Below are 18,434 nucleotides of genomic sequence, written 5' to 3' on the forward strand. Positions count from 1 at the left end.
GATTTTTGGAGTGACATCCTGGCGCCAGTTTTCCAGGAAATCAGGGAAACAGCAATAAGTCCATCATCCTGGAGAGGATCAACTATAAGCCCAATTTACAAACAGGGCGACAGGAGCAACCCAAGCAACTACCGACTCATTGCTCTAATCGACACTGAAGCAAAGTACTATGCGGGACTTATCTTGGAGGAATTAACATCCTGGGCCACCCTCAAGCTCATCATTCCAATTAACCAAACCGGATTCTGTAGAGGCCAGCGTACAATAACCAACATCATGGCTCTAACCCTTCTGACAGACGCGGCAAAAACAGCCAAGAGCTCGCTATTTCTATGTTTTATAGACTACAGCGCTGCATTTGACCACGTAGACCGCAGCAAACTCTGGCAGAAGCTGGAAAAATGGGGGATTCCCGGGCCACTCCTACAACAGCTGATATTACTACACACCAATACTTGGGTCAAAATCAAACTGGGCTCCGGTACGCACCTCTCAAGGCAAATCAATACCACCAAAGGCTTAAAACAAGGATGCGTCCTAGCCCCCATGTTGTTTAATCTTTTTCTCGCAGACCTCCCAGGAGAATTGGAGAAAATCAACTCACACGCCCCGCGGCTGGGAGATATCACGCTTTCAAATCTCTTATACGCAGACGACCTGGTCCTTATTAGTCGGTCCCCCATTGGACTTCAGCATCTTCTGGACACCACTAACACATTTTCAATAAATAACGCATTAAAGATTAACCTGAAAAAAACAAAAGTCATGTCAGTAAATTATAATAAAACAAAGAAACGCAAATGGTTTCTGTACGGACAGAGGCTAGACCGTGTAGCCACTTATAAATACCTAGGCGTACTTCTAGACAGCAGAGGCTCATTTAAAAACCAACTAGAGGCCATTCGACGGAAGGGTACAATATTCCCCCTCTCAATGAAGCCCTTGAAGAAAGTCCTCCCTGATCGGTCATTGGATCCCCTTTTACAGGTGATTAGAGCACGCTTACAGCCTATGCTCACATACGGCAGCGAACCAATGCAAGGGAAAGACGCCACGGTTTTAGACAAAACTATCAGTCAAGCCTACAGGGCAATTTTCCATCTGCCTAACTACGTCTCCCCTGCCCAGATTCGACTCGAATTCGGACTCCAGAGACAAACGGTGGAGAGAAGAGGCGCCTACATAAAAAGCTGGCGAAAAATCAGAGGCGCCGTGCAAGGATCCTTAAACGCCCTCTTTGGACCGAACTCTCCACCCGAGAGAACTCTCCCGCTAGGAAGTATTTAAACGAATCCCTGGAGTCCCTGGGATTAACAAACCTCTGGGAGTCATCTACAGACATCAAAAGCTTCAAAAACGTGGTTACAAAAGTAACCAAAATGATATCATCAATAGACGACAAAGAAATTCTGGCCAAGAGGGCTCATGGATGGTCAGTGTTGAAAGACTATAACGCTCTGAAACCGCAGGATTACCTGAAAACGGGCCTTACGTAGGCGACAAAAAACAAATTTTTAAACTTGCGTCTAGGCATCCTACCAATACTACCCCACTTGCCACCTTGGAAAAGGGGAACAGAAGTCCATCTCTGCCGACTGTGTAGAGCAGGGAATGAGGACCTTATACACATAATCTGCATCTGCCCAATTTTGATGGACATAAGGCGCTCTTTACTTCGAACTTCATGGAATCAAAAGGGCATAAGAAGCTGCAGGCAGGCTGTGATGCTGTGCTTCAATCCAGTTGAAACTCAGCTAAACTGCAGACTGACAAAGTACTTTGACATAGTGGCTAGAAGACTTCTGAACTAGCCACACGGCTCGCTTAATGAACAGCAAGCAACAGCACCTCAACCCAATAAAGGACAGCGGGTTACTCACTTGCCAAGTTAAAGCTTCGACTGGCAAACCAAGTCCCCTTGACTTTATCAACTTACAAATGGACAATACCAAAAAGTAATGAGACTTTTATGATTTTATTGCAAACAATCTCGCATTACAAATGTATATAAGGCTTAATATGTACTCTTTTGAAGTTTTTATATTGTGAATTTTTATTAATTGTACAATAAACTAAACTACTAAACTACTGTTACCTCACCCTTCATTCTGCACTTAAATATGCTGTTTAGAAATCCTCCTAGGGACATTTTGGTGGCTTCCAAGACTCCTGAAGAAACACTGTACTTCTGCAATCTCGCCATGCATACTCATAAATACATAGGGGACACAATCCTAAGCTTGCAGCGGGACGCCTGGATGTATGTGTACATGTTGTTAAAATGTATATAAAACCTATGTATAGCCCTTGTATACTACTAGTAAAACACTACCTTGGAATCTTTGTTTCTTTCAAGTGATCCTTCTCCACTTGAAGGCTTTGGTCTCCAAAGTGATCCCAGTGTTTCGTAGCTCCAGTGGCTGGCGGTGTACACTTTTTTTCCTGCCACCTAAAAGCAAGAAGTTTTTATATTTTAAAGGGAATGTAAAATGCATTGTAGCTGATATAGTAAAGTTATGTTACATGCTTTTTCATGTATTGCAATGTTCACTGATTCTTACAACACCTTAGCTCTATCCTTTAAATTACTGATATTACAGTTAAAGTTTCCAGACTATCCTGCAAGCATTTCAGTTAATTTTGTTTCCACATCTTGTTTCATGGGCCATCAAACGTTGTACATGTACGATAATCCATTCTAATGAACTATTTACTGCTCAAAAAGGAGGGGGTAGTCATTGTGTCACTTTAGAGTTCCTGTAAGAAAAAAATGTAACCAATTTTTGGTTGCTGCCCTGACAAAATAAAAATATTAACAAAAACTCAATTGCTGATTATCACTGCCAAGTCAATCATAAATCTGATACAGTTTCACCTGAAAAATCCTTTTCACGTTCTGCTCAGTTGCTTAAATCGATAAAAAGTGAATACACACAAATTCTACACTCTTTTCCACGGCATGGATAAGGCAGGTTAGAAAAAAATCAATACATGTCAAAGTTCTGGAGAAATGTTTTCAAGTATCTTTATAAATAGTGTACTAAGACTTTAATTTTGTACCTCACTGCAAATAAGTACAGTGCAGTTTCCTGATGTTGGTTGAAATATAAGCCTGAGGAGGGTACTATTTACAGTACAATACAACAGGTGTAGAGTTACTTGGGCCATGGAGTCAGAGGGATATTCTGGAAATAATGATGGTATTTCAGTACCCAACCACAGGGCGAGGTTGGCCCACTCGGTTTTCTTGCATCCTAGCTAATCCATCGGTGACCTTCCTCTTTACACAAATAATATAAAATCAGGGGTTAGCAGCCATAAAAAATTCAGATAGGTGGCTTGCGAATTCTGTGTATTGATGAATAACTATTTAATTATTAACTTGAAAGGTTCTAAAACAACAAAAAAGGGTAAGTAGCTGATTACGAGTTTGTTTTATTATTACACCAAATAAAGGGGCAAAAAACAATTAAAGTATGTTATCTTTGTATCAACACTTCATTTGGAGAATGAATGCTCACTTTAATATCACCGCCATGGACTCACTGCGTTATATTTATCCTATCCTTCTTGTGTAATATAAAATGAATTGCATTCGCTTTGGCTGTCTATTCACCTTGGAAAAGCTCATGGAAACCTACTAATAGGAGTGGGACAAAAAACCTTGTTCACATGTAAGAGAACACCTTCTCGAGTTACACATTAGTTAGCAGCCATTTTGGTACCAACATAAAACAAGCATTTGCAATGCAATAGGTCTCGCATTTACGCAAGTTTGAGCTATTGGCATTGTAAATGACAATGCCTTTTATTTATGTTTTGGTTTTTAAAATATAAATAAAAGTCATTGTCATTTACAAAGCCAATAGGTCAAAGTCGCATGAATGCGAGACCTATTGAATTGCAAATGCTTGTTGTATTATATATCTGGATGCAGTGGCAGAAACAGCAAAATACCAGTCAGGAGGCACACTATGCTAAACATGGATTTTTAATTTAGGTGTTTTTAAGCCACGCCCTTAATTACATCTGCCACAGCCCTTTGAGAGACCTCCCAGTGTTTTCATCCACGTAAAGCACTGGGTATGGATGTTTGAGAGCAGCCTCCTCACCCCAACTGAAGTTTTCACCACCCTTAAAGTTGGCGCCGCGATAAACCTAGTTGGGCATACGCATGCGCATTGCGCTCAGCGCAGAGTCGCGTTTCGCTTCCTGGTTACCGACCGGACTGTACCATTGTTGTGGATAGAAGTGTGTTTACCAACCAGGTTGTTCGCGCGATGGAATGGAATCCTCAGCGGACAATGATGGGCCGGTGTAGCGGAGAGGGTCCGGGGGCGTAAGCTTTGACTCTCCCCGTCTCTTGTGTGCTGTGGCCGCACCGGGCTGCCATGGCAACAGACAGCCACAAAGAAATGTTCGGCAGAGAGACTGGCGCAGGTAGCCGGATAAAAGAGAGCACGGGGGGGGGGGCACGGAAAAGGGGAAGCAAAGACCGAAAAAGAGTGAGACACGAGCAGGGAAAGAGACTGAGAAAAGAGAAAGACATAGCCAAGGGAAAGAGTTAGAACAAGATGCCCTGATGATCTAGAACAAATAAGAGGGCATGAAGAAGCTGAAATTGGATCATAAATTCAAAGCTGTTCCAAAAAGGGCCCCCCCAGAATACGTTTGGGCCAGGGCCCCAAAATCCTTAAGATGTCCCTGCACGTTCCTTTCAAAGGCGCGCTCGCATCTTTTCAATCCGATTTAAAGAACTGAATACGGGCATTTTTATGGCTGAAACTGAAACTTGGATCCGCCAAATGACGGTCAGCCAAGAGGTTTTAGGAATCATTGTATTCTGTTCAAACATCACGCCTTTGAACAAAATCTCTACACTGCGACACCTGCGTGGCGTTGAATTGAGATGCCGTTTTAATCCACTGCGAAGCAACCTCTCCTGCGAGTGCACCCTCACCTCGGCCCGCTCCTTATCGGCCTGCAGCGTTCGCAGTGCTCACAGCGCCTGCCAGCCCCGGCACTGGTCCTCTCTGCGCTCGGCGAAGGCCTCGAGCAACTCCAGGACTCGCACCACTTGTGGCACCAGCGCAGCCAATGAGTCCGGCCCATGGGCCTCACGCAGGGCCCGCAGTGACGTGCCCAGGAGGCCAGCCATGCATAGCACGTCCGGACGGGAGAGAAGTCCAGCAGGCCTTATCCAGAGCCCTGGGTCCACCTGGGCTCTCGTCTCCAGCCCCTGGAGGTCCATGAGTAAATGTCACCCCCCGAAGCTCCACTACTGAAAACTATCACTGACAGAGCTATGTCTCCGCCCACTTCCGGGACGTGAAGCGCAGGGGAGGGGGGCGTTCCGTGGCCAATGACACAAATAGCGACACACTGTCACTTAGAGTAAGGAGCAGCCGATGTGTGAGCCCGGGGATCGAACGGCGTCCAAAGGTGATGAAAGTATTTCTACTGCGCAGAATGTCCTACTTCTATTATATTATTCGACAAATATTTTTGATTAAGCATTCTAATGTAAATTAGTGTTCTGAGGTTTGAATGTCAGAATAAAGTGGGGCTCCATGGGACGCCATTTTAGAAGAAATAAGCTGAGTATCACAGGATCACGCCATGGAACTATAGCTACGGGAGTTGTGCACGAAAGTCTAAGGAGCTCCGGTGTTATCACAGGATCACGCCATGGAACTATAGCCCCGGGAGTTGTGCACGAAAGTCTAAGGACCCCCGGTATTACAAGCGCTCGCCATGACGTATTTGCTCGGCTTTTTCTGCCGGACTCACCTGCTAAAAGGTTTCTTGTCTTTATGGGGCCATGTGTTTGAAACACATGGCCCCATAAAGATAACAAACCTTTTGCGACCAACGTAATTCAGGCGAGCCCGTCCAAGTGTGACGGCTCAAAAAGCCGAGCAAATATGTCATGCACAGCTCTATTCCAATGGCTGGCCACCGTTTACCATAAACGGTGACGCCAGCCAATGGAAAAAAAGGGCGGGGCTTAAAGCCCCTTACAGAAAATACCCGTTCACATTAAATCTCGCCAGCGAGATTGCGCATGCACCCAGCCTACGCCAGGCGAGACCTAAAAATGTCTTTGCAAGAAGCGTTTAATGTTCAAATGCAAAGCCTCCAAATTCAGTTTAAACAAGTTACAGAGTACCATATAACGAAAAGTTGAGAATTATTAACACAAAAATAACTTGTAACTCAGATGTTACCATTTATGTTTCAAAGTGACGTTGTGTAATGTACTATATATGCAGTAAAATAGTCCTAGTCATTTCCATCATGAATGGGGATAATCTACGCAGAAGTTGATGCAAAACTACTAAAAGAAACAAGAACAACAAAAATAGGTAGACGACAGCAAAATGAAAAATCACAAAGAATGATCCCAATCTGCTGGGAAAAATCGGGGACAAAAATGTATAGCAAGCTGAGAATGACGAAAATTGATGAAACGCACTGTGACGTGTCTACCTTTTCTACGTCCTGCCGTTCATATGTCAAAAACAAGAACTGACCTGAGAGGAAGAGACTGCCTCATCTTGGACTGGGAAGTTCATGCGGTTCCCAACGGAAAGACCACCATCTTGCAGAGGTCACTTTATATTGTCAAGCTCTATCCTCTACCAGGAACACATGGCGTTCAATGAGCCACAAAGAAGAAGCCCAAGTTTGATATTAGGCATGCCATGTGATAATCTAGAGGCTCACCACTACTAACTGCATTCCCGGTTTGCTACCCGTAATGCACCCCTCTGTGTTACCGTGGGCACAGCGATGCTGGGGCGACCCCAATAAGCAGCGGCAAGGTAAATCATGACACACTGATCAGGAGCACGTCAAAGCTGCAGGAACTTGATTAAGTGCTACCTCTTTGTTTAACCCATATGGGCACTGAAAATTGTTTTCACAGCACTGGCGGCGCTTGTGTGAAGGCTTCTAGAACAAGCTGGAAACTGGGTGAATGTACCTAGAGTGTGTCAAACTATCTGGGTAACATTACCTAAGGCAGGGAAGCATGCAGCTGACTGGTAGATAGTTCTGTACTTTACAGGGAACTTTAGCGCGAGTTAGAACAAAGAACTGGTCCAAATAAGGGTTTTTGGGACCAGTCAGCATAAAACGTATATCAGGTATTTTTGACACAAGGAGCAATTAATCGTTAGTGAAGAAAAAAAACGTAATTTATTTTATCGAAGAGAGATGTGTACAAAATATTTCCGGGTCATGAGTACACGTTATTAGTCACATGGATGCAGTACGATTACTTTGTAATATTCAACAGTAATTTCAGAAGAAATGACTTGCATTACTGTGCTTGATTGCCTTTTCAGTAAGTTTCTTTCAGATTCATCATGAAATTCATAGGAGCAAACAGAGAGTCGGTCTTAAATACTTAATTATTCGAAAGGAACAAATGGTTGACCAATAACTTTCGATCTCACAAATAGGAAGCATTATCCAAATAATTAAGACTAATTATGCAAAACGAGTTAAAAACAATTTAATGTTTAATCATCCCTCAGCAGCTTTACATCCCAACGCAGATCTACGTATTTAATTTCTTAATCATGCCTCGGTGGATTAGAGCTTTTAACACTATTAACACGACTATGACAAATGAAATCAAGATAAGAGGACATCTATTTACACAGTTTCAAGTAAAGGATCCTTGCTCCTATTCTCCAGCAGCCTGAAAAATAAACTAATGACCAGTATATGGTTCATACCAGGTAGAAACACCAAGTGGCAAAACTGCATACAGGTGATATAACGCTTAACAGCTTAAAATAAACCAAAATGGAACACAACTTCATAGTCTAAAAACATGATAATTTTATCTTTCTGTAAAAAAGACCTACCTTGGCAAAGATTATTGTTTGAGCAGGGTAACACACAGACAACCCGAATGTAGTAAGCCCAAAAGGATATACAATTTTCTTAAAACGAGAACCTGTTAAAATCAGAAATGAGACAAGATGAGATATATACAGCGTTAAATATTAGTTATTGCATTTGCATTCACATGCACTGCCATTAATTAAATAATTTACAAAACGGAAGTCAGTGAAACATTTCAGAGATTCTACAATTCCTACTCCCGTCGCCATTTATGAAATCCCAGAGTACAGCAGAATGCATGCATGCGTCTTGAGCGCGTGGAAAATTAGGGAAGTAGCTGATTTTCATTGTTCTGCATCCTTAGCAGGCTTTTCCACTGGGATCACCACAGGTAGCGAATTTCAGGTCATAGCTGTAGTACTGCAGTGCTTTCTTCATGGTCCTGGGAAAAGCTAGCACAGGTACTGCAGGCTATGCCAGTACATCATCTGCTTCGATCCGAAGGTTGCAGCACATGCAGCACATGTTTCACACATAACTACCATGTTACACTGGATTCCTGTGAAGAATAGTGCACATTCTCTTGCTGCACAGAGTTCGGATGTCATCTGTAATTGCTAGTACATTAGTAAGATCATGATCAAAGAACATATGTATAGAAGGTAACACCTTAAAGTGTTGGGTCCTTGTGTCAAATAAGCTTGATACACATCTAAAATCTTACACTTTAGTTCTCAACTAGCAAATAGGAATTAGCAAAGCCACATGGTCTGTCTGGCACAACTGTCTTTGCTATTGCTTTCCTAATGTTTGTAGAATTAAGAAGTTCAAGAAGATGAGGTCACTCATACAGGCTTTGCCAAAAGTGTCTGCCACTCATGCAGTAGCAAAGGCAATAGTGCTAGGCAGTCATCTTGAAATTATATTTCCTTTAGTGTATTATTATTATTATTGTACCATTCCAAGATGGCGTTGCTTTGACTTTACATACCTCTTTGCCTTTTTTTTTTTTTATAACTCTTTTCATTGATTTTCAGGTCAAATTAAAAGAATACAACAACTATATTAATGTGCTGCAATAATCCCAAATCCGTCCCAACCAACCAGAAAAGTCAACAAGAGATGGACGTACTGGAACTTGTTCCCCGGTGATCGGGTATCTGAATAAGCCATCCAGTCCCCCAAATCCTTGTGTTTTTCAGGGTAGCCCCTGGATTTATATACAAATCTTTCAGCTTTGGCTGCGTCGTCCATCCCATTCAAGGCGCGGCTGAGCCAGACAAGAGCACCAGTGCTGTGCAATGTTCTTTTTAGCAATAATGAAACTCATACCAACCAGCTGTATGGTGTGGCAGCTCTTCCCCAACACATTCGTCCATCAAACCCAACACAACCAGTTTTGCGTCCAGCGAAATTGCTATGCCTACAAACCACAAAAAGTGCTACCTACAAACTTTGTCAACTTCGCAATGGTTGGTCAGCACTCATCCTGTGCAACCCTGTAGGGCTGTAGTACACATGGTGCAAATTCTTCAGTTAAATGAGGCATAGCTTGGGGGAGATAGTCAGTGCCTGAGGGGCCATTCTGGCCTCCACCCAATCATCCTCATGTAAGGGTCCTACATCACCCTCCCATCCCTCCCTCAATGCTGTCATGAGGTCCGGAAGAATTTTTAACAAGAGAACAGAACAAACAGGCAATATCCTTCTCCAGCTGTGATGCCATCAAGTGTGCCTCAGGGGAGTTATACTGGGGGAGGGTCTTCGAAGAGTCGAGGGAGGCCTCCAGGGCATGGGATAACTGTAGAACGCGATAGAACTGTGTCCTATGCATGGTGTATGTATCTACGAGATGTTGAAACGTTCACATGGAGGTGTCCATCCAGACATCCCCCACCGTGGAGATACCAATGGGATCCCATGCCCGGAATCTCTCAAGAGCAGATGTGAGATGGAACCAGACAAAGCCATAAGCAGTGTCACCGCCGTCAGCACACCGTGCCACACCATCCAACCTGCAGCACCCGGTGCCAACTGAGCAGGGTCGACTGGGTTGCGGGCAGGAGGGGTGCGGGGGTGCTATGACCATAAAGGAGAGTGAGCATGCTATGGCAGTCCAATGCACTGAGCTAAGCCGCTTTTGAGGGGTCCTCCTGACCCGCAAAGAAACCAGTCTGTAATTGGAAGACGGTGACTGGTCTAGTTATATAACTGTAGGCCAGAAAACTCACCGTATGGTTGAAGTACGCATTTACAGAAGGAGATCCGCTGCAGACCCCCGGACCATATGAAGCGCATCACCTCTGACTTCAGCATGTGGAAGAGGGAACGTGAGATGGAGCGACCCTTGACCCTTCCAGGTAGGTCGCTCCCCCTCCGCACACCACCGTCTGAGTGTCCCTGCCCCAGCTGCCGCTGCTGAGGAAGTTCGAGGCCCTCCTCCACCCGCAGGCTACCACCTGCGCCTCATCCCTGGTGGCCAGTGGTAGGCCGTAGGTTTGCTCATCTTCCATTGTATTGCCTGTATTTTACATTGCTCTGGTTGTACTGCCTGTATTTTTTCATTGCTCTAGTTGTAGTGCCTGTATTTTCATTGTTGTGTCTGTGACTGCTGTTGTCTGTCTCCCCCGCTGCCTGTACGTGGTCTGTGCCCATTCTCTCCCTCTATTCCCCTCGCTGCCCCCGTGTCTCTCTGCCCGTTTTTGCCTTCTGTTGCTTAGCTGCCCCTGCATTTCTGTGACCTTTTTGCCTTCTGTGCCACTCGTTTCCCTCCGATTTTTTACCCTCTTTGCCCTTATTTGTGACATTTTGCCTTCTGTGCCACTCGTTTCCCCCCTGATTTTTGTGACCTCTTTGCACTTTTTGTGACCTTTTGCCTTCTGTGCCACTCGTTTCCCCCCAATTTTTGTGACCTTTTTGCCCTTTCTTGTGACCTTTTTGCCTTCTGTGCCACTCGTTTCCCCCCGTTTTTTGTGACCTCTTTGCCCTTTTTTGTGACCTTTTGCCTCTGTGCCACTCATTTCCCCCTGTTTTTTGTGACCTATTTGCCCTTTTTTTGACCTTTTGCCTTCTGTGCCACTCATTTCCCCCGATTTTTGTGATCTTTTTGCCCTTTCTTGTGACCTTTTTGCCTTCTGCGCCACTCGTTTCCCCCCGGTTTCTGTGACCTTTTTGCCTCCTGTGCCACTCATTTCCCCCCGTTTTTTGTGACCTTTTTGCCTTCTGTGCCACTCGTTTCCCCCCATTTTTTGTTACCTTTTTGCCTTCTGTGCCACTCGTTTCCCCCTCAATTGTTGTGCCCTTTTGCCTTCCGTTTTCTTTGTCGCCCCTCACTGCCCTCGCCGCTGCCTCCCCGCCCCCCTGACTGCCCAGTCGCTGCCCCCGCCTCCCGGTTGCTCCTCCCTCCCACCTCCCCATATATACCGGCCGCTGTGCGGCCCTGCCGCTGGCGCGCCGCTGGCACGCCTAATGCAAGCCTGTTTGCGCCCGTCTGTGCCTGGACCACGCCCAGCGCCAGAACCCCTGGCCCCTGCACCCGCCACTACGGCGCCTGCACTCTGCACGCTCTCAACCCCGGACGGACCCACACCTGCTTCAAGGCCGCCCCGAAACGCACACACGGTCCCTTCACCTGCCGGAACTGCACCTACACAACATCCACAGAGCCGACGAACCACCCGCCAAGAAAGACCTCAACCACCTCCGATGCATACTACTGAACACCCGCTCCACACGCAAACATGCCGTCGAGCTCTGGGACCTGCTCAACACAACCTCCCCGGACGTCGCCTTCCTGACAGAGACCTGGTTGAACAACTCCTCCACGCCTGACATCGCCATAGCCATCCCAGACGGCTACAAGATCACCCGCAGAGACCGCACCAACGGAGTCGGAGGAGGAATCGCCATCATCCACAAGAACAGCATCAGGGTCTCGACCAGCACCGACGACGCACTCAGCACCGCCGAACACATGCATTTCCAGATCCACACAGACCCCCAACTCCACCCTCAGAGGCACCCTCGTCCACCGCCCCCAGTTTAGCGACTTCATCAGCACGCACGCCCTGACCTCCACAGACTACATCCTCCTCGGAGACCTGAACTTTCACCTTGAGAACAACAATGACAACAACTTCACAAACCTGATTGATAACCTCGTCAACCTTGGACTGAGACAACTTGTCACAACGCCCACCCACTCCGCCGGCCACACGCTCGACCCCGTCTTCTCCTCAAGCCCGCACCTCTCCGTCAGCCACACCACCGAACTCCTCTGGACCGACCACCGCTGCATCCACTCCACCTTCCAGAAACGCACCACACACCACCGCACCCAACAGATCCCCGCCGCCACTGGAGCAAAATCACCGAAAACCAACTACATGCAAACCTCGCTCTCAGCCCACCCACCGAACCCCCCAGCAACCGACGACGCTGCCCACAACCTCAGATGCTGGATCGAGGACTGCGCCAACACCCTCGCCCCGCTGAAGAAACCCCCCCCCCCCACAGAGACACCAGCAAGAGGGCCAGCTGGTTCACCCCAGAACTCCTAGCCTCCAAGCAAGCCTGTCGGAAACTAAAGAAGAAATGGCACAGTGAACAAACTCCGGACAGCCACGCAGCACACAAGGACGCCGTCGGCAACCATCACCACCTCATCAGGGCTACCAAGAAGACCTCCTTCAAAGACAGGACTCGACAACAACGCACAGGAACAACGTGAAGGAACTCTCCAACCCCAGCTCCAACACCAACGACATCCCGCCGTCGCAAGCCCTGTGCGACTCCCTCGCCAACTTCTTCCACCGCAAGATAGCAGACATCCACGACAGCTTCAACACCCAGACAGCCCCAACAGACAGCAACACAACAGACCCTCCGCACACCATGTACCCTTGCTAGCCTGGACCAGCGTGAGCGTCGATGACACCAACTTGTCACAACGCCCACCCACTCCGCCGGCCACATGCTTGACCCAGTCTTCTCCTCAAGCCCGCCCCTCTCCGTCAGCCACACCACCGAACTCCTCTGGACCATCCACCGCTGCATCCACTTCACCTTCCAGAAACGCAACACAACAGACCCTCCGCACACCATCGACCATGTCCCCTTGCTAGCCTGGACCAGCGTGAGCGTCGATGACACCATCAAGACCATGAGCACAATCCACTCTGGCTCTCCGTCAGACCCATTCCCGCACCACGTCTTCAACAAAGCAAGCAGCTCCATCACACCCCACCTGCGCAACGTCATCAATCTCTCCCTCGAGACCGCGACCCTCCCAGAGAGCTGGAAACAGGCCGAGATCAACGCCCTACTCAAAAAACCCAAGGCAGACTCAAGAGACCGCAAGAACTTCCGGTCCATCTCTCTGCTCCACTTCCCGGCCAAGGTCATCAAGAAAATCGTCAACAGACAGCAAACCCGATACCTCGAAGAGAACAGAATCCTGGACCCTTCCCAGTCTGGGTTCCGCAGCAACCACAGCACCGAGATCGCCCACATCGCCGCCACCGACGACATCAGGACCCTGCTAGACAACGGGGAGACCGCCGACTGGATGAAGATCAGCCGTCTGAAGCTGAACTCTGACAAGACGGAGGTCCTCATCCTCGACTCCAATTCGTCAGCCTGGGACGACTCCTGGTGGCCAACGGCACTGGGGGCAGCCCGACCCCCACCGTCCACGCACGCAACCTGGGTATCATCCTCGACTCAACGCTCACAATGACCAAGCAAGTCAACGCCATCCCCTCCTCCTGCTTCAACACCCTCCGCATGCTCCGCAAGATCTACAGATGGATCCCGACAGATACAAAAAAGACAGTCACCCAGGCCCTCGTCAGCAGCAGACTTGACTACGGAAACGCCCTCTACGCGGGAGCCCCGACCAAGCTCAATCGACTACAACGCATCCAAAACGCCTCGGCACGACTAATCATCGATGTACCAAGACACCGCCACATCACCCCCACCTAAGAAACGTGCACTGGCTCCCCGTCAACAAGAGGATATCCTTTAAGCTCCTCATCCACGCACACAAGGCACTCCACAAGACCGGCCAGCCTACCTCAACAGAAATAGCAAAGTTGTGTATCCCGCCAAATACTTTCCAACAATGGCTCTACAACCAGCGCGAATAGGAGAGGTGACAGGGGGCATCTCTGCCTCATGCCCTGCTACACAGGAATGATCCAGGAATGATCCAGAAGGCTCCAAATTCATGTGGACCCTCACCTATGGCATGAAACAGAGCATCCAGACCCTGTGATGAAAGACAGGACCAAAGTTAATTCACTCCAGGAGGCGGAACATGAACTGCCTGTGGACTGAGTCAAAGGCCTTCTCAAAATAGAGATGAGGGCCCGACGATCTGCACATTCACAAGACAAGGCAATTGTGTTATTTACCCGGCAGAGGCAGTGGAGAGTACTAAGCCCCATCATGAACCAGTTCTGATCGGGGTGTATTAGAAAAGTAATTGCCTTCACCAGCCGGTTCGCTAGCACTTTGGCCAGGATTTTTGATTCCGTATTTAATATGTAGTTAGGCCTATAAGACCCACAATCAACCGGAGGCTTCTGCGGTTTCAGGATTACAAATATCGGGGCTTCTCTCAGGTCATAAGGAAAGTTAGCCCACTCCCGGCGCCTCCTCGAACATTGCATCCAATAAGGTAATTGGGAGGCATATTTCTTGAATGATTCTAGCGCAAAGCCTCACAATGTTTTCCATGTAGGGAGCGACTGGAAAGCCTCCATAATCTGTGAACGTGACGGGCTCCTCAAGGTCCTGTCTGTCCACGGCAGCGAGATGGGGGACTAGCAGGTCTTCAACAACAGAGTTGGAATGCTTAGCATCGGACACCAGACGGCCAGCGCAGAGATGCCTAAAGTACTGTGCGAACTCCTGGGCTACCAAATGGGGGGCCGACATACTGCAGCCCATATCTGCAACCAAGTTGGAAACCAGACAGAGGACTAGATACCTGCCTGCCTGCCAACCAAAAGTTTGCCCGCCTTGTCTCCCAACTCATAGAGCTTGCCTTGAGTGGTGAGGTGCGTTAGGAATGCCTTATCCAACGACTTCTGCTGAAGCATTAGCCTCCTCAGTTCTACCTCATGTCTCGCCGGGTTGGTAGAATGGGTTGCAAGAGCCTCCTCTGCCGAGCGCAACTCGTCCTTTAGGGTAGTGATTTCCCTTTATCTATGGGTCCGGCAGTGGTCTGGTAGGACATTTTCTGTTCGCGGAGGGTCGCCTGCAGGGCCTCGCACAGTACATCATCATAGTCCACTGTGTCGGTATTAGTGGCAAAATAATCAGAAATTTGTTGTCAGAGAAAGTCTTCAAAGTCGACGTCCATAATCCACCAGGCACTCAGGCGCCAGTGCTATGGTTGCTGTCGCTTGAAAGTTAAGAGGGCAAGAGTAATCGAGGTGTGATCTGTCGAGGTGCGGGTACGATGTGGGAGTAGATCCACCCGGCTGCGACAGTGGAAGGTATGAGGAGATAATCTAATCGGGTAGAGGATTTGTGGGAATGGGAGTAGAATGTGTATTCTCTGGCATGTCGGTGAAGCACGTGCCATGCATCTGACAGGGCCATATTGGAGGCCAATGCCTCCAAGTCAAACGATCGTGTGCCAAGGGATTGCTGGGGTCCAGGACCGAATTACAGTCACCCCCCTGGAGTGTAGGGGCAAGGAGAGATTGGAGAAGTAGGGGCAAAAGTACCTATAGTGTGGAGGCAAACATGGGGGGCATAAATGGAGGCAATAGGCCAGTGAACACCCCTCATGATGCAATGATGACAATGAGACCCACGGCATGGCATTGGAAACCAGCAGGGAGAGGCACTTGTGCAGGAGAAGGCAATGCCCCAGGAGGTAGCAGGGTAGCCATCATATACCCTGGTATAGCACCGGCGCTGTAGAAAAGGACATGGTTACTGAGTAAATGGGTCTCCTAAAGGAATACCACAAGAGAAGACTGACATTTCAAGTATCGGACCACTGAACTTCATTTGATTTTATTATTAAGACCATTAACACTCCAGGAGAGGGCAGTAAATAGGTCTGTATCTTCCATCATGGGGGTTGAGCTATCAAGAGATAAGCCAGGGGGTCGGGCAGGACTTACAGCAAATAGCAGAAAGGAAAGATATAACAGAAAAAACTGTAATAGTGAAACAACCCCAGATCACCTCCCCCCACCCTCCACTTCCACCCTAGAAGCAGCTGTTGCCCCTCATAACAACCACAAGGAACAATGTGGAAAATCAAGACCCCCGAGTCCCAACCCAACCAAAACAGATCTAGAACAAGGGATATAGTGGTGCTGGTGGCAAAAACTGTCATGAAATGCCGGGCTAGGTTAAACAGTGGTCAGAGAGCATTGGTCCCCCAGGAGGATGCGCCCGCATGCCCGCACCCAAAGTCTGACGGAGAGCGCCTCCAGGATACCCAGTGCCTACATCTCATCGATCCTATGCAGCCTCGGGGGGAGGGGGGGGGACCCCCCTATTGGAAGTACCAAGGGGGCGGAGTGTTAGGAGTCTCGAAAAACCAGGATTCGGAGTCATACAACACTTTGAGTCGAGCTGGAAAGAGAAGCATGCACCGAATGCCCCTGGACTGAAGCTGCTGCTTAACTCTGTCGTAGGTCCTACGTGTTGCTGCACAGAGCAATTATTGTCCGGAGAAATCCCCCCCGTCCCCCGGAAAATGGCATTGTGGTCCCAGTAATTCAAAAGCCTAGCAATAATAGGGCATTGTGGGACCCTCGGAGGTGGCTGGTGTGCAAGTGAACGATGTGCACCCAGAAAGACAGCCAAGTCTCCAGAAATGGTTCAGGTGGCTGTCCCTCCACTCCCTCAGCAAAGCCCACAAAGCTTAGATTACAGCAGTGTGCCAGCCATCTGTGTCCTCACTGTGGGCCTCCAATGCCACTGATGCAGTCGAAAGGCGCTGGGCCGTCATCTTAAGTTCCTTAACCGTACCTTCCAACTGAGAAATCCGGCCCCCCTTTTCAGTGACAATCTCAGTTCCTCCTCTCAAATCCTGGCATAAGAAGGAGACCTCCACCCCCACCTCACCGATCGGGGATTCCAACGCTGAACAAGGGTCCTGGATGGCCTGACTAGCGTCAGTACTGGCTTAGGGTAAGGCACGCCGGTTCCACAGGCCCAAAGCCCCGTCGACAGCTAAGGTAGGGGCGTGTACATGTCAATCTTAGTTTAGGATGGGCTGTTAACAAATGGCAAATGGCCACAGAGTAATTTACCAAAAGGGGGGGTGCGGGGGGAGGTGAAAGAGGAGGGATGAAAAGCTGGCATTGGATGTAGTCGTCAGGGGACTCCACCAGAAGCAGCTGTCGCAGTCAGAGGAAGGTGCCAGAGGGGCACATCCATGTACATGCACAGGACCAACACTTGCAACAGGCTTCAGGCACCCCCGCCCCTGGTAGCCAAACCAGAAAAAGAGGCCAAGGAGAGGTATCCCGCCAAGGAAGGGGGTGGGGGGCAGTTATTGCAGCAACAATCCAGTGCTCACTAATATGTCCGCATCACAACCCAGGACCTGGATATCGCAGCGCTACGTGGAGGAATAACACCCAGGCCTTTCAGGTGGGAGGGGAGCCCTCAGGGGGTGACAGCCCTGGTACTGGCCTGCCGTGTGGTAAGGTAAGGGCAGCATGAGAGCCAGGTGAACTGTAGAAGGGAAGGTGCGGGAACCCCTTTCCAGGACCTGCACTCAGGGCCACCACCAAATGGGGTTGTATGCGGGGGATCCCATCTCAAAGGCAACAGTCAATATGAAGAGGGTCTGTCCGGGACGCAGGTGCTCACAAGGTGCTGGACGGCAGAAGGATGCGGTGGCCTGCAGCCTTAGAAAAGAGGCGCCACGGCCCTTAAAGTCAGGCACGCAGGGGGCAGTCCGGGAGACTTCTGTAGGGGCTTCAGCACTTCCGGCAGTCTTTTACGGCCTCAGGCGGTCTGCGTCATCACCCCTGGGGCCTGCTGCCAACACCTCCTCCATGAACCCTCGGCTGCCGGGCCAGGAGGAGGCCGCTTGCCTGAAAATGCAGCCGCAATGCCCTAACAGCAACAGGTGGAGGCTGCAGTGCACACCCATCGGTGCGGGGGAACAGCAGGGGCGACGGGACCACGCCAGCTCGCCGCCAGCACCAAGGATGAATCCCTCTTCGCCTTCTTTAAACGTTGAGACCTAATAAACTGGAAGTGGCAATTGAGTAGCCTTTCATTTCAAAGACAGTGAGTAACTGAAGGAGACAGTACAAGGCAAGAGAAAAAGAACACAAATGGGGGGCAGGGGGAAGCGAGATATGAGGGTAAAGAGTAGAAAGGAACATGCAGGGAAAAAATAAAAGGGCCATGAGGCCCCATCAAGTGCAGAAAAGTCAACATCTGAACTGGAGTGGCGTGGTGAGCAAAATAACGATGGATTAAACCCAGATCTGTGACTGGGGGTGAATATTTTGCCAATGTGCAACATTCCGTCCATCATCTGGAGTGTTTTCCAAAAAAGTCAAATGCCACAAAAACCTTCATAG

At 48.6% G+C, this 18,434-nt stretch overlaps 1 protein-coding gene across 2 annotated transcripts in view; it reads right to left on the bottom strand.

The window, feature by feature from the left end:
• Positions 1-18,434, bottom strand: part of APOOL (apolipoprotein O like) — a 217,257-nt gene that overhangs the window by 56,588 nt on the left and 142,235 nt on the right. For both annotated transcript variants that reach the window (XM_085607811.1, XM_085607810.1), the window contains exons 6-7: positions 7,878-7,969; positions 2,333-2,449 (exon numbers count right to left, since the gene is read on the bottom strand). In XM_085607811.1, coding sequence (XP_085463937.1) covers positions 2,333-2,449; positions 7,878-7,969 — 209 coding nt within the window. The remainder of the gene's footprint in view (positions 1-2,332; positions 2,450-7,877; positions 7,970-18,434) is intronic.

The sequence above is a fragment of the Triturus cristatus genome, chromosome 5_2, assembly GCF_964204655.1.
Source record: "Triturus cristatus chromosome 5_2, aTriCri1.1, whole genome shotgun sequence".
NCBI lineage: Eukaryota > Metazoa > Chordata > Amphibia > Caudata > Salamandridae > Triturus > Triturus cristatus.